This window comes from Lepidochelys olivacea (assembly GCF_965140295.1).
Source record: "Lepidochelys olivacea isolate rLepOli2 genome assembly, chromosome: 4".
Taxonomy (NCBI): Eukaryota; Metazoa; Chordata; order Testudines; family Cheloniidae; genus Lepidochelys; species Lepidochelys olivacea.
In genome coordinates this window covers 114,882,207-114,900,810 of record NC_140414.1, presented here as the reverse complement: position 1 = coordinate 114,900,810, position 18,604 = coordinate 114,882,207, and the positions used below count along the sequence as shown (strand labels likewise).

At 42.3% G+C, this 18,604-nt stretch overlaps 1 protein-coding gene across 5 annotated transcripts in view; it reads left to right on the top strand.

The window, feature by feature from the left end:
- The window catches only part of LOC311519159 (cytosolic beta-glucosidase-like), a 101,737-nt gene that overhangs the window by 49,661 nt on the left and 33,472 nt on the right, over nt 1-18,604 (top strand). For 4 of the 5 annotated variants that reach the window (XM_084625435.1, XM_084625433.1, XM_084625434.1 and 1 more), the window contains 4 exons: nt 2,701-2,900; nt 10,654-10,881; nt 16,801-17,606; nt 18,285-18,408. In XM_084625435.1, the coding sequence (XP_084481561.1) occupies nt 2,783-2,900; nt 10,654-10,881; nt 16,801-17,606; nt 18,285-18,408 (1,276 nt within the window). In that variant the 5' untranslated portion in view covers nt 2,701-2,782. The remainder of the gene's footprint in view (nt 1-2,700; nt 2,901-10,653; nt 10,882-16,800; nt 17,607-18,284; nt 18,409-18,604) is intronic. The other variant, XM_084625437.1, reaches the window with a different exon arrangement.

Below are 18,604 nucleotides of genomic sequence, written 5' to 3'. Positions count from 1 at the left end.
CATACAATTTCAGAAACCAGATGCGGCTCTCAGGGCAAAAAGTTTGCCTGCCCCTGGTATAACTGCATTGCTAAGGGCTGTATATTTTCCACACCCCTGAGCAAAGTAGTTATACGGACATAAATTGCAAGTGTAGGCCAAGCCCTAGTGAGATACATACTTACTTGATTGGGTTGGTGACTAGCCCTTGAACCAATTGCTTTCAGGCCTAGTTGACTCAGTAAAAAAAATCCCTATCTGGGTACATCAAAGTAAGGAGAAGCTCAGTCTTGTTCTGGGAAAGCCTGGTTCAAGTCCAAGCTGTGGTCTGTGCCGCTGCAGGTTTAAAAACAAAAATGAGTCTGATCTGGAACCAATGTGAATTCGGATCTGGATTTGAATAATTAAATTCAGCTCTGGATTTGTATGAAGCTGCAGACAAAACACTGGAATATTAGATTTCACATTGGATTGGGTTTGCTAGAGTGGGGAAAGAAAAAGCTGGGAGTGAGGCTGGAACAGTTTGCTACTAAATAGCACGGGGGCAAGAAGAGACTGTCTCCAAGCCCTGCATCTTTCTGTCTCTGCCTACTTTTCTGACCTAGTCGGTTATCTCATCACCCCACACCCGCTCTGATTGAATAATGATGGCAGCTTTAATCCACTTCTACCACAACTGTGTCCAGGCCCCTTTTCACCTAGGATATTCTCCTTGAACTGGTTCCCCATATCTCTGCCCTCTATGGGTTCAGATCCTTCCTTAAGACCCACCTCTTTCACAACACCTACAAGAGTCAATAGTGATTCTTTCTTAAATAACCTATTTTGTATGTTTTACAGAGCTGCACATTCTTACTCCAGTGACAACTGTCTGCCACTCCCATTGTTTAGTTCCCCACATATTATGTCACATATGAAATTGAACTGTGTGTACTACTGAGCAGGGACTTTGTGCAATTTACAATCTTTGTGAAGCACCTAGTGTAATGTTGACTGTTGTAAAATTATACACAGTTATTCTGATTCATGCACACCCATTAATCAAGATTTAGTATGTCCCAGGGTGAGTTTCATAGTTAACACATAATGCTCACCTTCTTGGATATTGCAAGGTGCTATTTGGTATTAACCGCTGTGAACTTAAATTAACACTTTAACAATTTTATTGGTACATTTCTAAGAAGGCTGCTTCCATGGGAAGAGTTGCTAATACATCACATCATGCTCCCCCCCCCCATTTATAAAAAATGTGTAAAGGAGAATGGATGTTTGACACTACCATACATCAGCACATGCTTTTGGAACATGTTTGTATGAACTGCCTCATTCCCCTTTAGTTCCTCCATGATTTGAGGACTTCAGTAGCTCAGACATAGGTGAGAGTTTTATTGCAGGAGTGGGTGGGTGAGATTTGGTGGCCTGCATTGTGTAGGTCAGACTAGATGATCATAATGGTCCCTTCTGACCTTAATATCTATGAAGGGATATTACCTCTAAGGAGTGAGCAAAACTTTGAGAGATGTTTGAGGAAATGCACTCCTGTTGTGATGCACTCCTGTTATTTTATATTGCATCAGCACAGTCTGGCTCTATAATGTGCACCTTTGGAATTAATTCAACTGTTCTACAACTTTAAACTGACCTTTTTTCTGATAAAAGTTGCTTGTTTCATTAAAAAAAAGACAACAAAAAACTAGCTTTGGTAAGAGATTGTACATAACTGCATAAATGATTTTCAGGCAATGTCAATTTTTTATCTGACTTACAAGGCCATATAAATTATTATTAATGTGCATGATGCATTGCAGTGGTAGGTGTGTTTGTAACAGATCCCCACCTGGAAAGGTTTATAAATCAAAGGGTACAAGCAAAGGCAAATAATACAACACAAGACAGAAATACAAAGAGTTGGGTGTCATGGCTAGCATCTGAATTTCTCAGGAGGTGTATGTAGCCCATTGGTCCAATAAATGGGGATACTGACCTTAGCATAAATCAATATGTGTTTACTGTAATCCAGAGAGGGAAAACAGCTCTTGCAGTGTCTGAAAAAGAAGTTGCAATAGTGCCATCTAGCGTGCCATGTTTGAAGTTTCACACACAAATCAGTTAGCTAGGGCCTTTATAGTTTTGAGTGTCTGTTTACAAAGGGCCTCCCTCCTCAGACTCTCCTTGACCAGGTGCAGTGAATACCTAACCATAGATAAGTAGAGGAAACATGCAGCAGTCACAAGCTTGAATGTTACAATCCCACACACTGGGGGCAACGGCCCTTACTATGTGCTGTAATGTGACCAAACCAGACCAGATCTGGGCCATGTACGGAGTGGGGATGGGGGGGGGGACGACTCAGTGCCAGAAAAAGAGTGGGGTCCAGGTTTGAGTGATTTACAGGAAAGTGGGAGAGGCTTCTGTCTGGGTGGCTCATTACCTTATTCAGAGTAAGTAGCTCTAGGTATGGGTAGTCTGGCAGCTTACATGGGCAGGGAAGGACCGAGGCCTGATCTGGACAGCCCAGTACCTTGCACAGGAAGGAGCTACTTGTACACCAGGCCCTTGGAGCTTGCTGCACTGCTGCCCCTCCCCTTTCCGTGTGCGTGGGAGGCTGAGCTAAGCCTCTGTGTTCAGATCATGAGACATGTAAGATATGGTTGCAACAATTTGTCCTTCAGAGAGTGAAGCTGCTCAGGGTTTATTTTCCTGTGTTTGTGTTTGATACAGAATCTGCTTATCGCAAGTGGAAGAGCAGTCCATCCAGGAGGCACGGTGTCAGCCCCACAGGAGGCCCAGATCCACCAGCCACATGGCTTCAGCTACTACTGCCTCCTTTGCTCCCGCCCCTCGTGGCTGGCACCCAGAAGACATTTCTTTCCCCAGTGGATTTGCTTGGGGTGCTGCTACAGCAGCTTATCAAGTTGAAGGTATCAGATTTCCATATGCCAAAGGAAGGGAGGAGGGCGTTAAATAGTTTTGAAGCAAAGATGGGACCCAAGTCATGAAGTCTGGATCCAAAAGTCTCCAATATTGAGAGGACAGGTGGAGGGGATGGGATTCCATGTTCCGTTTTGGCCCATTGCATAGTTTTTAACTCTTGTGCAGCTCCATGTGACATTTCCCACTTAACTGCTCCTTGCCCTGAACAGCTGGGGTGGGAAAACCTATCCCCAAATCCCAGAAACAAGACCAGATGGCAGGTGGGGAAGGTAAGTATGCATCCTTCCTCCTAGTGATCAAGGTGGGAAAAGGAAGCAGGAGCAGGTTACATTCCCACTAGGCCTTCACTCTCGCCTTTCTGTTGGGGTAGACATGAGCAGATTGCTTAGCTTGCAAGGGCCTCCTCATGCCCAAAGAAGTGAGAACAGGTGTTCATGTAAGTTACAATCATAATTAATTCCCTAGAAGCAGGTGTTGGTGGGAGAGGCACAAGGAAGAACCCATCTCCTGGAAGTATGAAGGACAGCAGACTGGGAGGTCCGTGCTAGGCTTTTGGGATCCCTTTCCACAGTGGGCAGGATTTTCCTGTGCTCAGAAGAAGCCCGGCCTACATTTTCTTGGACTTCCATGATAGGGAAACTCACCCACTGGTGCCGAACTTCTTCTGCGACCTGCCTTTAGAAAGCAGAGCTCAGCCATCTTCCGTTTGTGAGCATTCCTTCACATAAACATCCATAGTACCTGTTCAGAGGACTGAAGGACAGTGATCCTCTCTGGTGAATCCCCATGAACAGATGGAGGGTAGCTCACTGACCATTCCAGAGATTGTGAGAGGGGATGGGATAAGGCTCCCAGACCTCCCACATGTGTGTGGGGGTAGCTAGGGCTTGAGAGACCAGAAGGGTAGGGACACCAGACCCAAAGCAGTTGTTGGCTTATGGATGAGGGGGCAATGTAAAGTGGAAGCAAGTATTTGTGGGCTGGCACTGTGGGGAAGTTGGGGGCACATGGAATCAGGTGTTAGTGAGAATGATGTGGACAGAGGAGGCTAGGGGAGCAGGTTTGGAGTATATGAGGTGGGTGTTGGAGGCTGTGGGGTTTGGAGGGAGACAGGATCCCTGTAGGAGAGGTAGGTGGAAGGAGACAGTAGAAAGCAGGTTGATGAGAAGATGGCAACACTTCAGGGATTTGGAGGAGCCTCAAGCAAGTGGTCTGACTGGAGCAACTGGAAGAAAGGTCGCAGGGGAACCCTTGAAGACCAGAGAGTGATAATCAAAGCTTGGAGTAATGGAGGGAACGAGATTGGGGCACTATGACCTCTTTACTCTCTAAAACCGAAGAAATACAATATCAGGTGTAAAACGCCATCTTTGGGGCCTAATTCTAAATCCTTTTCATATCCCTCAAAAGGGGCAAGTCTCAAACCACAGAGGGGGAAACAGCATAAATTCAGCTTTACCTGCAGGTTTGAGGTGGTGGGAAACTCGGGGAAGCCCAGCCTGCTGTCTCTTTCTTACCCATTTTCTCCTGCTGAGGACAGCTTCCATGGGCCCTGGGGAAGAGTGGAAACTACTCCTCTATTCCCCAAGCTGAAATTCACATGGAAGCTTAGTATTATATCACATCCTGCCTTCTGAGTGGCTAGATGAGTATATGGAGCAGCACTAGGTCTGCTGATTCCCTGGGTGGCAACTGGTGCCATGCATGGCATCAGAAACACTTGGTGAATCATGAGCATCAGAGGCACACACACACCGCAGAATTTGCCACCCATGAAGGGCCCCATTGACAGGACATTGCTAATTCCTGATTGGTCTGGACATACTTTAATCTTGAAAAGATACAAGAAAGTTGTTGATCAACTAGGTGGAACTCCAGCTAGATGCTGCTACAGAGCCTGCTTCCTTATGCTGGTCCTGATCCCTGACCCCAGCATTTATCTCCTGACTCTGTTACCAAGTTTATGATTTGGCTTTGCCTTCTGCTTCTTACTCCTGGGTACTTGACTGTAGATTGACAAATGACTCTGATTCCTGATGTGTGGCCCTGTCTTTATCCACTAGACTGGCTTCTTCTTCTTCTAGCATTTGCAGTGCTTGCTGAGCCACCTGGCAGAGGCTTCATCTGCAGAATGAAGGGCCCTAAAGCCACCATGATGTGACAGGTTGGACCCCTTGGGAAGCCACCTGATGTACTGAGATACCACTGAGTCTACCTCTTCTGCCAGCATGGGCCCCCTTTAACTTGTCTTGCTGAGCTAGACTCTTAAAACTCCTCTAACACACACACAGGCAGGGCCACACCCAGCTGAAGATCAGCTCTGGGAAGACTCAGCTTAAGGACTTGCTCCAGCACTCAGATATCCACCTCCCTTGGAGTGCAGACCCAAAGATATATTATGAAATTCGCCCCTTCCCTCAATGTGGAGGGAGGTGTACACACTTCTTGCCCCCCCAGTTAGAAATTACAGAAACTGGGTTTAATAATAAACGAAACAAATGTTACTAACTATAAAAGGCAGAGTTTAAGTGGTAAAAGGGGTAACAAACAGAACAAAGCAGATTACTAAGCAAATGAAATCAAACATGCAAACTAAGCTAATTTCACTAAAGAAATTGGTTATAAATAGTATTTCTCACCCTAGATATTGTTGCAGGCAGTTTGCAAAGTTTCTGTGGTTCAGAGTTCCAGTTATATTCCGTTTCAGACTGGATCCCTGTCTCATCTGGCACCCCTCCTTGCCTTCCCCTTTGCAGTCTTTCTTCTTGGGCAGACAGACCATGGAGAGGAGGAGTCCTGTTTGCCTTCCTCTCCACCCTGAAATAGGATTTACATAAGGCGGGAATCCTTTGTTTCCCGAACTTGACCCCCCCTTCCCCTAGAGTGGAAAGTTACAAGAAGTCCCAGATAACGTTTTAGTATCAGGTGACAAGACCACCTGACTCTGTAGGGCCCATGTAGCCATTCTTCATAGGCTGACCCACATGTTCACAGGAAGACTAAGCTCTTTTACAGTCCATTGTCCTTGTTGATGGGCCATGCAGCTTGTCTGGCTTTTCCATTTTTGTACCTGAAGTGTTAGCAGTGGGCATCACCCACAGTAGCATATTGAAATACAGATACATAGTCTATATTCCTAACTTCAGATACAGAAATAATACAGGCATACAAATTGGATAATCTCATCCAGTAAAATTATAATCTTTCCAATGATCTCTCACAGGAGCCATCTTGCATGAAGTATATCTGTTATGTCATATTCACATCATAGGCATATTTTCATAAAGAATATGGAATGACACGTCACACATGAAATTTAGTCAGTTCACGCTCATCAACAACATGCTCCATAGACTAATGAAGGCCACACTGACAAAGTGGGTCATTGCACATACCCCAGGTGTAGATGTTGGCTGCGAATATTCCTTCATCAGTTCAGAACCTGTCCTGTGGCAGGTCAAATCCCAGTTGTCGAATGGTCAGATCAGCACCAAGGAAACCATTCCAAACTTCTTCAGCTGACCACTCACTGCGCCATAGGGTTGCTGTTGACAGATTCTGATCTGGCAGTTGAGACAACAATGGACACCTCAACTTAAGTTGGCCTCTGCGGTGACTAAAAATGTCTGTGTACAGTTGGAGCCCTGGGTTGGCACGTAGCTTCTCCACCAGTCTGGCTATAGACTCTCTGTGATGAATGTGTGGAGGGGCTATATTGCTCAGAACTGGTAGCCATGGAATACAAGTGGGGTGCACGGTGCCTGTGATGGTATGCATGGTCGAGTTCAATTTGACATTAACCAATTTAGTGTGAGGCCAACAACACCACACAGTATTCTGCTGAGAAATAGCACAGTGCCAGAGCCGATGTGTGAAGTGTCTGTGTGCCTGTGTCCCATGTCAAACTGGTTAATTTGCTGATTCGATTATTCTCAGTCCTGATTTTGGCAGCAGTATTTTTTAGATGGTCATGAAAAGTCAAAGTGCAGTCCAATGTGACACCAAGGTAGACAGGTTTTGCCCCATGTTTCAGTTGTTTGCCCTTAAGAAAGATGTCTAACTTACCATTAGTGCTTGCATTGTGGAGTTGGAAGATGCTCAAAACTGTCATGGTCGTACTTGGTTGGAGGCACCAACTGCTCCAGTAGGCTGCCATCTTGGCTAAGTCGGTGTTCAAGATGTTCTCCAATTTGGTGAAGGAGAATGACTGTGTCGCACAGCAGATGTGATCTGCAAAGATAAACTCATATGACTGAGTCAGTGGCAGGTCATTTGTGTACAGACTGAAAAGGGTGGGTTCAAGCACAAAGCATCGGGGTAAACCACTGGATTATCTTCTCCATGCATTTGTTCTGTCTCCCATATGTACCGGCAAATGACTGTCATGAAGTAGAAGTTCAACAATGTCCACCACCCATTCTGGAAGAACTCTTAATAGTTTTACCAGAAGTCCAGTGTGACATACTGTATCGTAGACCGCTGTCAGGCCCAAGAAAACAGCTCCTGTCTTCAAGTTCTGTTGAAACCCATTTTCTGTATATGTAGCGAGGCCCAGGATTTGGTCCATATGCTTTGACTCTTCTGGAAGCCAGCTTGGTTGAAGCTGAGAGTTATCTCCACCTCTGGAGACATACGCTGGAGGACAAGCTGCTCCAGGACTTTAAAGATGACAGATAGCAGAAAGATTGGTTGGTAGCTTGCCGCATTGTGTGGGTCCTTTTCGGGTTTTAGAAAAGTGATCACTTTGGACATCCTCCAGATCCAGGCTGGCTGCCCATGACCCAGTCTTGACAATGAGCAACTTTAATGTTCCCAGGGTTTTATTAAAAAAAATTTTTTTTAAATCTATAATGTGAAAATATTCAGCTAGACACTATTGGAAATACCCTATCCCCACAAAACTGAGGAGGTCCATAGAGGTTAACTCACTCTTCAAAGCCTAGGAGCTATACAGCTTTTACCTGACAAGGCAGTGTGACTGAGTCGAGAGTTGTGGAGCCCAACTCAACTGTTGCACATATCACAAGTTGCACAGTGAATGAGGCAAGGTCTCAGAGTGTACTTTATTTTTCACTATCAGCTATGTATTTATGCACAGTTCAGCCTACTTCACTCAATATATTTCAAAGTGCTAAAAAAAATCACACCAATTGTACTCTGCATGCTCAAAGTGCAGCTTTCAAAGCTGCATGACTCAGTCAAATCAAAATCAATTTTCACCAGAACACTCCAAGGTACTTCTCCTTACTGAGGGCCATTTCTATGCTAAATTTCAACTCTGTACTAGAGCTCTTTAAAAAAAGAGAAAGAGAAAAATTGCAAGAATTTTTAGTAATGGTAAAAACATATTTTCTTCACTCACTCTGTATGAGCAAGCTGAGCTATATTAAGCAAATATTCACCTTTGGCTGGAGACCAAGTCTAGAAAACTTCAACCCAAAAGGTGAGGGTTCTGGAAAGGTACAACTGAGTGCAAAGAGATTAGTTTGGAAAGGCAAATAAAACCTTAAAAATAGTGGGCACTGCTATTCCTGCTGTAACTTAATTTTTAAAGGAGAACTACTCCAATGCATTCCATTTTAATAATTGTAAAGACTGAGGTATGTGCATTGAAATATAAATGGTCTATAATCATTATTTTAAATATCTGAGGGCATATAAATATAGTCTAGAGTGATTTGGCCAATCAGCTGTGTGTACAATAGCTGAAATGTATGACCAGATCCTGACCTTTGCTCTTCTTCAGTCCTGAAGCTGGTCTGGAGGCCAGTTTAGCTCCAATGTATCTTATAGCGGCCTCAAACAGCTACTTTGCATCAGCCACTCTGGGGTGCTAACACTGGCTGAGAACCACCAAGGTGCTTCTGTCCTATCCCATTCAATCCCTGGCACTCTCCCCACTTGCTGAGTAGACTGGATAAAGAAGGTGGAAGAGTTTGTGCCAGTTGGGAATTCCTACATGCCTGGGGAATTCTTAGCTGCCCAAGAAGAGCACTGCAAAGGGGCCATGTTATGACCCAGAACTGGGCATCTTGTGTCTAATTTTGGGCAAACAGAATCTGCCTTTTAAATACTCTAAAACCCTTAGATAATACAAAATAATTATTCTTTACTTTACTTTGAGTGTTTTCCTGGGAGAATAATTTGAATCTTTACTTAACATGCAACTACTAAAGTCAAATACTACCCGTGGAAAACTTTCAGCACTGTATATATCTGAGAATACTGCAGCACTGTGTTGTGGGAAAACTTGAACCTTAAGGGACACTCAGAGTTGTTAGATCTAAAAATGGACCTAGTTTGAAGGCTGTCCCAAAGAAGAGCTCAATTTACTGAATAACCTTAGGTAGCTGTACTGGTGCTTGTGTACTGTTACAAAATTCTGTAAAGAATATGAAATATGACAATGATCTTTCAGAAACTAGGCTATCGAAATATTACAGATTCTAGTAACGCTTTAAATTAAGTGTCTGCAATATGCTTAACCTTGCATTAAACTTAAATTTAACAAGACAGATGTGCATTAAGTACTGAATATACTTTAGGGAGCAATCTCACATTGGCAGGGGATGGACTGGATGACCTCCTAATAGGGCTCTTCCATCTCTAATTTCTATGATACTAATTGATTATTAAAACACTTTTACTGAGGATTGATATGTAGCTATTATATAGGTATTAATCTTACAGCCAACTGATATTTAATTTATACATGATTTTAACCTACAATGTCATTTTAGTTTTTAGACAGTAACCCAGGAAACATGCATTAACTGGAGCTTTGAAAAATTTTGCTTGTAAAGGAAACTGGAGAATTTTGGCATATTCTGAGTTTTGTGATTTAACTGTACTTTTCAGGGATGGGGATTTCTAGGGCTTTTCACATTAAACATTTGCACATATTACAACATGGTTTTGCAAAGACTGCAATGATTGTCATAAAGAAATCTGCATTTACTCAGTTTATACACTGTGGTATCTCAGATCTCAATACTAAATACTAAATACTCAGGGCCAAATACTGAATTTTTAATGGTGATTTCTCTACCTCAGTTTTCAAAAACACTACACAATATCCCAGCATAATCAGAATGCAGAAAATGGTGCAGAGATTGTGACCGTGTAGTGTAAAATTTAATTTAGTGGAAATCTTTGCAGTTTTTCCATGAACGTTTGTCTAAGCAAAAGGCAGAAGTTTCACAGAGCTTTGTTATTAATTCATATTATACATGCCTAGGGCCATGGCTCATAATGGCATTCCTTTCTTCTTAACAGACTGTCAGGACTTTCAAAGGACATCCAGAAAGCCATAAGTGCCTATTTGTTGGATGTATTTTTCATATCCTAAAGGCTTTCTTTGATATGGACAGACCCTTTACGTTCATGGGTGGAAGTTGCATTAGCAAATACTTTTTGTTAATATCTCAGAAGATTCACAAGCATCTGATCTTTGGCTAACAATAATATGCAGTGTGTCAGAACCTCTGTACGTGCTGTTTGAAACAGATTTTTCAAATAGTGAGCAGTGACAAAACCATGAATAAACGCAGAACTTAACACAAATGTTCTATAGCTTGAAAAAAAACTATTCATTTTAAGTGAAAGAACTAGAGAAAGCCCGGTTTGATTTACTTACAAGGTACTGAGATTCTTGTGTCCACTTTATGTGATAAATATTTACATTCAACATATGTCTTTTGATGTCAAAAGTCTAACGATTCAGTTTTGTTTTTTAATCAGGAGGCTGGAATGCAGATGGAAAGGGCCCTAATGTTTGGGACACATTCACCCATCAGGGAGGAGATCGAGTTTTCAAGAACCAGACTGGTGATGTAGCTTGTGGCAGCTACACTCTGTGGGAGGAAGATTTGAAATGTATCAAACAGCTTGGATTGACTCATTATCGCTTTTCTCTTTCCTGGTCACGTCTGTTACCTGATGGGACGACAGGTTTCATCAACCAGAAAGGCAATTGTTTCTTAAAAATAGAAGGTTGCAGCTTTAATTCAAGGTTATTGCTGCAGTCTGGCATAATTAATCCAGTATGCTATTCTGCAGTGTAGCTTTGAAATTGCAAGTTTTTTTCAGAGTAATTATGGGATGATTTTTTATAGGTTTGCAACAACTTCCTAATTAATACTCTAGATCCCCTTGGATATCATGATCTTTTGGGATGGGATGAGTATTATGTTCCCTACCAGGTATTTTTTGCCTGTTCTAAATTTTTTAAAAAGTGATGATAAATTGTTCTATTTCGTGGGATTGTGCAAAGTTACAATGAACCTCTGCAGAACTTGCGAAGCAAATAAGAGGAAAGCATATAAACAAATCAATCAATCCATCCCATATTTGACAGTATTGGCAAATGCATGTGGATAGTGTATCAGCATAATCTACTGACATTCTGAATTGCACACTGAATAGCATACATTGTCTAAGTGGGACAGACTTTTCTGCAGGTACTCAAGCAATATACTCCTTGGCTGGTCAATGAGAGGGGATCTCACAGTTCATTTTTATTATTTGTTTTCCACTAGTGGCTTTAGGTTCATTCCAGACTGGGTAGGCATTGTGCTAGGTGCTGTACAAACACGAGGGGAAAAAAAAGAGACTACAAAGAGCTCCAAGGAGACTATATAGTGTAAGATGGCAAGACAGGAATAGGGTGGGAGAAAAGAGCTGCAATGTATGCAAAGAATTGACGGTTGGCAAATATGTTGGTTCCACATTTGTTCTTTTTCACTTCAGAGAGAATTGGCAAGAGGAAAGGGTCTTGGCTGAGCTAATAAGCAAAGGAAGGGAAAGGCAATATTGAGTGCAGAGGAAAGGAAAACAGGGTGAGGAGGATTGGAGGAGAATGTGAAGACTAGGGGGAGTGAAACTGCATCAGGAACAGAGTAAGAGGAGGGGTCGGAACAAACAGCCATCAGCAGAAGGAAAATGTCCCTAACAAAACAAAAAGGAAATAGAATTGGATGGTAGCTGTGTCTGAAGAGTTCCTCACCCTTTCCTTGTTGCTACCTGGACTACTCCTTCTGGGGAGATGTCAATCTTTGAGCTCTTGGGCAGTCTTCACCCTGGGTGTTCTTTCCTCCCCCCCCATTCAAGAAAGGGAAGGGCTGGAAAGAGAATGAGGGGGAAGATTTATTAGCAAATTCCCCACTCCAGGGCTGTGCAGATCCATACACACAGAACCAATAAGGTTGTGCTAAGAGTGTTCAGGTTTCAGAATTTGGGTTGCCCGTGCAGACCTCTATTCACCTCCTGCATTCTGCAGATCACAGCTTCTGCCATAAGGAGATGGTGGATATGCAGGAGCCATGAGAGTGGGTTGATCCATAGACAGCAGACCATCCAGCCATATCCTTCTGAACAGCATGGGTGCAGGAGTGACTCCAGCCTTCCGAGGAGAGACCATATCTTTGAGGTGTTCTAATAAGGACCAATTTGGCAGCAGGAGGTGGGGAGGAAAATGCACTTCATGTCACCAGCTGAATGGGAAAGGGATGGGAAGATTCCATCCCACCATCACCAGAATTTCTAAGCATTAAGGCTATGCCCCGGGGCAGGATTTGCCCTTTAGTTTGGATGCTTTTTGTGGCAAATGAAAATTAAATTTGGCTGAGTATCCTTAGTTTTATTTCTGAGGAACACAATTTCTTTCAGGTAGCACCACAGGTGCTATTCATATGCCACAGAGCTGCCTATTGAACAGGCTTTGTTATTTAGAAGAGAGGGTAGGAAATAGTGAACAGCCATAGAGTTGGTAAGAAAAAAAGCTAACAACATTTTGACCAAACTCAACTAAATATCATTTTTGAAAATGTTCACTTGATCCCTCTTTTAAACAGCTGCCTGGTTAATTTTATGAATTTTACATTTAGCGAAAGGGCATTGGAAGGGCGTTTCATTAGGCAGGAGCTCACTTGTCCTGTGCAGTGATCTGTTGAAGCAATTGTAGCTGCATATCATGGAAAGGCCACTGTCTTCTGTATAAACATTTCTACAAAGAATTAAGAAGAATTAGAAACCTTAAAGCAATGTCCTTTCAAATAAAAACCATTCACGTGAACTGATTCACTACCAATTTCACACCTAAAACACTGGACATTTGGAAAAAGCTTTAACATTTGTTTTCCAGGTGTAAGGGGGTTTTCTTCTAAAGTAGCAATGTTGTAGGGGTTTTACTCCTATAAAATGTCAAGTTTAAAGCTACTGTGAGTTAATTTTTTGTTTTTTATGTAGTGGCTAGTTGTTGTTTTGTTTTCAATTCTCTATGCCCTGTGTGCCCCAAGGAGGATTGTGTATTAGCTGCAGAATGGCAGATTGCAGTGAGGAGGGAGCCAGAACTTGCAGACAGCATGTGTGATTTATTGGACCCAGCACATAATTCTCTTCTCTGCCTGACTTCAACTTTAGGGTAGGACCAGGAGAGAGGGAGGCAGAAAAGAAGAGAGAAATGGGTCCTGTATCCCTGGCAGAATGAGTACCACCCTCAACCTCAGAATCACATGGCAATCCACACTGACTCACTCTGACTCTCCTCCAGGCCTTACCCTATCCCTTTCCCATCCAGCTGTGATATGAAGTGCATTTTCCTCTCCACCTCCTGCTGCCAATTGGGCCTTACTAGAACACCCCAGCGAGATGGTCTCCCCTCAGAACACAGACACACACATTGCCAGAACTCTATATGCTGCCCTTCTTTGCTCTTTTAACTGATCCATAGGGGTACCAACGTAAAAATGGCGTCATCCCAGTTTTAGCATTATCAGGTCACCAGACGATGCTGATGATTTCCAGTGATATAGCTTCATTTCTCTTTCCAGATCACACAAGATTATAAGCCTTTTTCAATAATTAATTGAAATCTGGAAAATGGATATTTGATCGCTTTTAAATTTCCCAAATTCTACTGAGTAATCTGTAACATTACACTGGCCACCTCTCATCAGTGTTGTCAAGGTTCCTTCCGCACTCTGAACTCTAGGGTACAGATGTGGGGACCTGCATGAAAACCTCCTAAGCTTATTTTTACCAGCTTAGGTTAAACTTCCCCAAGGTACAAGCTATTTTACCTTTTGCCCTTGGACTTTATCGCTGCCACCACCAAACGTCTAACAGATATATAACCGGGAAAGAGCCCGTTTGGAAACGTCTTTCCCCCAAAAATCCTTCCAAACCCTATACCCCCTTTCCTGGGGAAGGTTTGATAAAAATCCTCACCAATTTGCATAGGTGAACACAGACCCAAACCCTTGGATCTTAAGAACAATGAAAAAGCAATCAGATTCTTAAAAGAAGAATTTTAATAGAAGAAAAAGTAAAAGGATCACCTCTGTATCCTAGCTTCTTAACCCTTTACAGGTGAAAGGGCTTTTCCTCTGGCCAGGAGGGATTTTAAAGGTGTTTACCCTTCCTTTTATATTTATGACAAGTGTCTAGGGAGTTTTCCTGCCCATGTTAAAAAAGAGGATGCTGAACCAGCAAAGGGCCCTTCTGTTTTGCCAGCTAAGGGCTAGATGGAGAAAACTCTTACTGCCACCAGAAAGAGTTACCCACATGAATAGCCACGTTGAAGGCATGGGAGCCCCTGTCCACCAAGGGGAGTAAAGGATTCACAATCTGGCCCTAATTGATTGTAAATTTGAACTTTGAAATTAAATTTTTCAAGAATTAAAAGGAACATTTTGATGAATTCTGCCCCCAGACAGACACATGCATCTCCCCATATTCTTGTGGGGTTGCAGTTAGAGAGGAAACTGCCAGGCGTATTGTAAACAAGCCCATCAAATCTTGCTGTGATAGCGGATGTGTAGGCACTGGTCTGCTTGCAAGAAGATGCACACTAAGTCTGAGGTTCTCAGTTTGTTGCTGCATCAGATGTTGGATTAAAAAACAGTATGAGTAGAATCCTTGAGAAAAGACCAACCATATGGTACAACTGTGAAAGCAAGCTAATTTTAAGGCCTAACATTGACAATTACAATGTAGACCAGGGCATCTGTGTCTGCATTTTTTTAATGTTAGCACACACTGAATCCAAAAACCAGTGCAAAGAATTAGTTAGCATAGGACTAACACATTCACTCACTAATACAGGTGGCTTGTTTGTGATTCATTAACATATTTTGTTACTATATTCAAAAACAAAACTCTATGAAGTCTCCAAATCATATACTCAGCTAATATATGCAACCTTATTGTTGTCTGCTCCTTTCTTCCATGTGTTCAAGTCTTCAAACTGTCAAGTCTTGTCCCAGGGCGTAAGTCCCATTTTCAAAAGAGATTTAGGAGCTTCTGTCTTAATGACTCACAAGTGCATAAATCACTTTTGAAAATGGGGCCTGGGTTCCTAAGTCACTAAGGCAATTTTCAAAAGTGAATCCAAGTCTCTGAGGCAAGCTCTACCTTTTGTCTGTATGGCACCTGCATAAAGCACCCTCTGTCCTGTCTGGACCCTTTGAATTTAACTGTACTATAAATAATAATTCAAAGTTAATATTATTAGTAGGAATGCAATTGGAAAAATCCAAAGTCAGATGGTTTTCGTGAAGGAGCAAGCTAACTGTTAGCCCACGTCTGAAAAAGTAACACCATATTTTACATATGATGCAAGACCCATCATTCTAAGGAGGCTTGAAAAAAATCTGTTTCCTTTTATTTATTTATATTTAAACAAAACTAAAAAAAATGCCCATACAAAAGCACCAAGTGCCCAGGCAGCAACTTTAATTTACAATGACCACCCAGCTGCATAAAAATAATCATACAGGAGACATGTTAACTTAGCCAGCTGATAAAGCCCAGTAACTGAATATCCCCATTCGCCCTCCAGGAATATCCTCTCAAGCTTTGCCCCCCAAAGCCTATCAAATAAATGGCTTTTGTTGCTTTCCCAGGTGATTGAGTTCAGGCTATTTCAGACCAAAGTGGTGGGGGAAAGTTTCAGAGTGCCAGGATCCTCATGGCGAATGACCAACTGTCTGTCCCCTCTGTTTTATAACCAGAGGGATCTAGCTTGACTGCCTCTGCTGTCTGCAACTGTGGCAATGCCACAAGGAGGGAGTTAGTCTCTCAGGTGGGCTTGTCCCAAGACACTTAAGTATTGTAGCTCAAGACCAACACCATCTAGAGACCAATAGCAACCAATGAAGAGCCCCAAATGTCAGATAGACCTGACAAGATGCCCAAGCTGGAGAGGGAACTGCCGCATGCTGCCCCAGCTTCAGCCTCCAGATACTTCTACATTGTAGAATTCATTGCAATTGGTTAATCTGCAGTTGAGAAAGTCAGGGATAGCAACAGCAAGGCCCACATCCAAAAGGAAATGGCTCACCCTACTGACCAGGTGCAAATCAAAAGAGGCCAACCGGTTACAACGTGCCTTGATCTTGGTGAATATTGCACTCTTTGCTTTAGTGTCTGTGTAGTTCTCCAGGAGAAAAATCCCTCCATTAGACCTAGCTTTGGTATTGATCAAACTATACAATGAGGGTACAGTTTTCAAAAGAGCTCAGCTCCTACATTTAGGGCCAGATTCTTGAGAGCTTAGCTCCCATTTGGCCACTACATGAAGAGACCAAATTTTCAAAAGTGTTAAGTATCCAGCAACTCCCACTGTTCTCAGTGGAAGCTCCTGTGCACTGATTACTTCTGAAAATGCGGTCCCTTTTGGTGCCTAAATAGCAGCTGCTGGGTGAAGACAACTTCTGAAAATCTTTCCCTCCTGGTTTAAAATAGATTTAGCATACACCTGTGAGATGATACGCAATACTGAGGAGACAGAGAAAAATAACGCTGTGGTAATATTATTTGTAAGTGAGGTTTCTGCATTTTTAAGGTAATAAAATATGAAGCCAACCTTTTTTCTTTTATCTTTTTCAGGAGTTGATTACTATGACAAGATCATTGATGACCTGTTGGCAAATAGCATTGTGCCCATGGTGACATTATATCACTTTGATTTACCTCAACATTTAGAAGATCAAGGTGGCTGGAGCTCTGATGCAATCACTGAGGTCTTTGACAGCTATGCACAGTTTTGCTTCAGAGCATTTGGAGACCGAGTGAAACTGTGGGTCACTATTAATGAGCCTTATGTTGTTGCTAAAGATGGCTATGAAAAAGGCATTGTGGCTCCAGGAATAATGGAACCTGGTATTGGAGCGTATCGGACAGCTCATAACATGATAAAGGCTCATGCTAAAGCCTGGCACAGTTATGATTTGTTATTTAGAGAAAAGCAACATGGGCTTGTGTCTATAGCTCTAAACTCAGATTGGGCAGAACCTTTAGATCCAACTTGTCTTGCAGATCAAGAAGCTACCAAAAGGTATATGGCTTTTTGCTTAGACTGGTTTGCTGAACCCATATTTATTAGTGGTGACTATCCGGCCATCATGAAATCCCAGATCTCTGTAATGAGTACAAAGCAAGGCTACCTATCATCAAGGCTTCCAGAATTTACCGAGGAAGAAAAGATGACGATCAAGGGAACTGCTGACTTTTTTTCCCTAAATTATTATACTACTCGCAAAGTAAAGCGCCAAAAAAATACACAGAGTGAACCAAGTGTTTCTGGGGACAGAGAAGCTGAACAAATAATGGACCATTCCTGGCCTTCTGCTGCTGGCAGCTCATGGCTGGCTGTAGTTCCCTGGGGTTTACGTAGGCTTCTGAAATATATCAAGGTATGGTGTGACACTCACTTGATCATCCAGATTTTTAGTTAGCTAACCACCACTGAGGAAAAGGATTTGTGCAGTGCAATATGGGTGACTCAGTTATTGGGAGGCACCCACATGCTGTAGCAAAAGGCACGGTGCAAGAGTGTAAACAAGTTGACTTGGGATTCTTTGTTTCATTTTTGCATCATAACTACTGAGAAAGGTGAAGACTTGGCAGTTTTTTTGTTGCTATTACTTGACAACTCATACTGAGCAGGAGTTACAATTTGAAATGATATGTGAGTGTTCGATCATCTGTTGAACTTCACAAATGATCTTTTGGATACTAGCAGTCAGGTTTTCCTGGCATGCAAACCATTGCTGACAGTGGGACATGCTGTGACTGCTAGTACCAAAGGGTTAAGGAGCGGTGACAAGACGCAGATGCTATGCAGGAAAGATATTTTTGTATTCTTATTAAAATAAGTCATTTCACTATCTTCATGGATGTTTGCAGAGTTTTGCTTTTCCACTGTTAGTCATGAAAGGTCAGCACATGGAAAATTACAAGTTAATAGGGTCAGTGCAATTTGATGAAAACGAGTTAGGGGTTGTAGCTTAGAGAAGATAGAAGCGAATGCATGTGATTTTACGGGTTTTCTTACATCTGTTCTGAATAAAACTTCTGCTCTCTTGTTCTAGGATACATATAATAATCCTATAATTTACATCACTGAGAATGGGTTTTCCCAGAGTGACCCTGCTCCACTTGATGACACTCAGCGCTGGAAGTATTTCAGGCTGACATTACAAGAAATTTTAAAAGGTACATTTTTAAATGATGAAAGATCAATTGTGCAAACTTAATATAATTTTCTTGTGTGCCTATTTGCATTCAGCAATGGCCATTGATTCCTGAAGCTAAAACTTGTGTAAATCAGAGTAAAGTAATGTGATTAGAAAAAAATGTTTGGCAGAAAGGAAGGAAGAATATTTAGCAGAAAGGTAGATTTAATCCTACT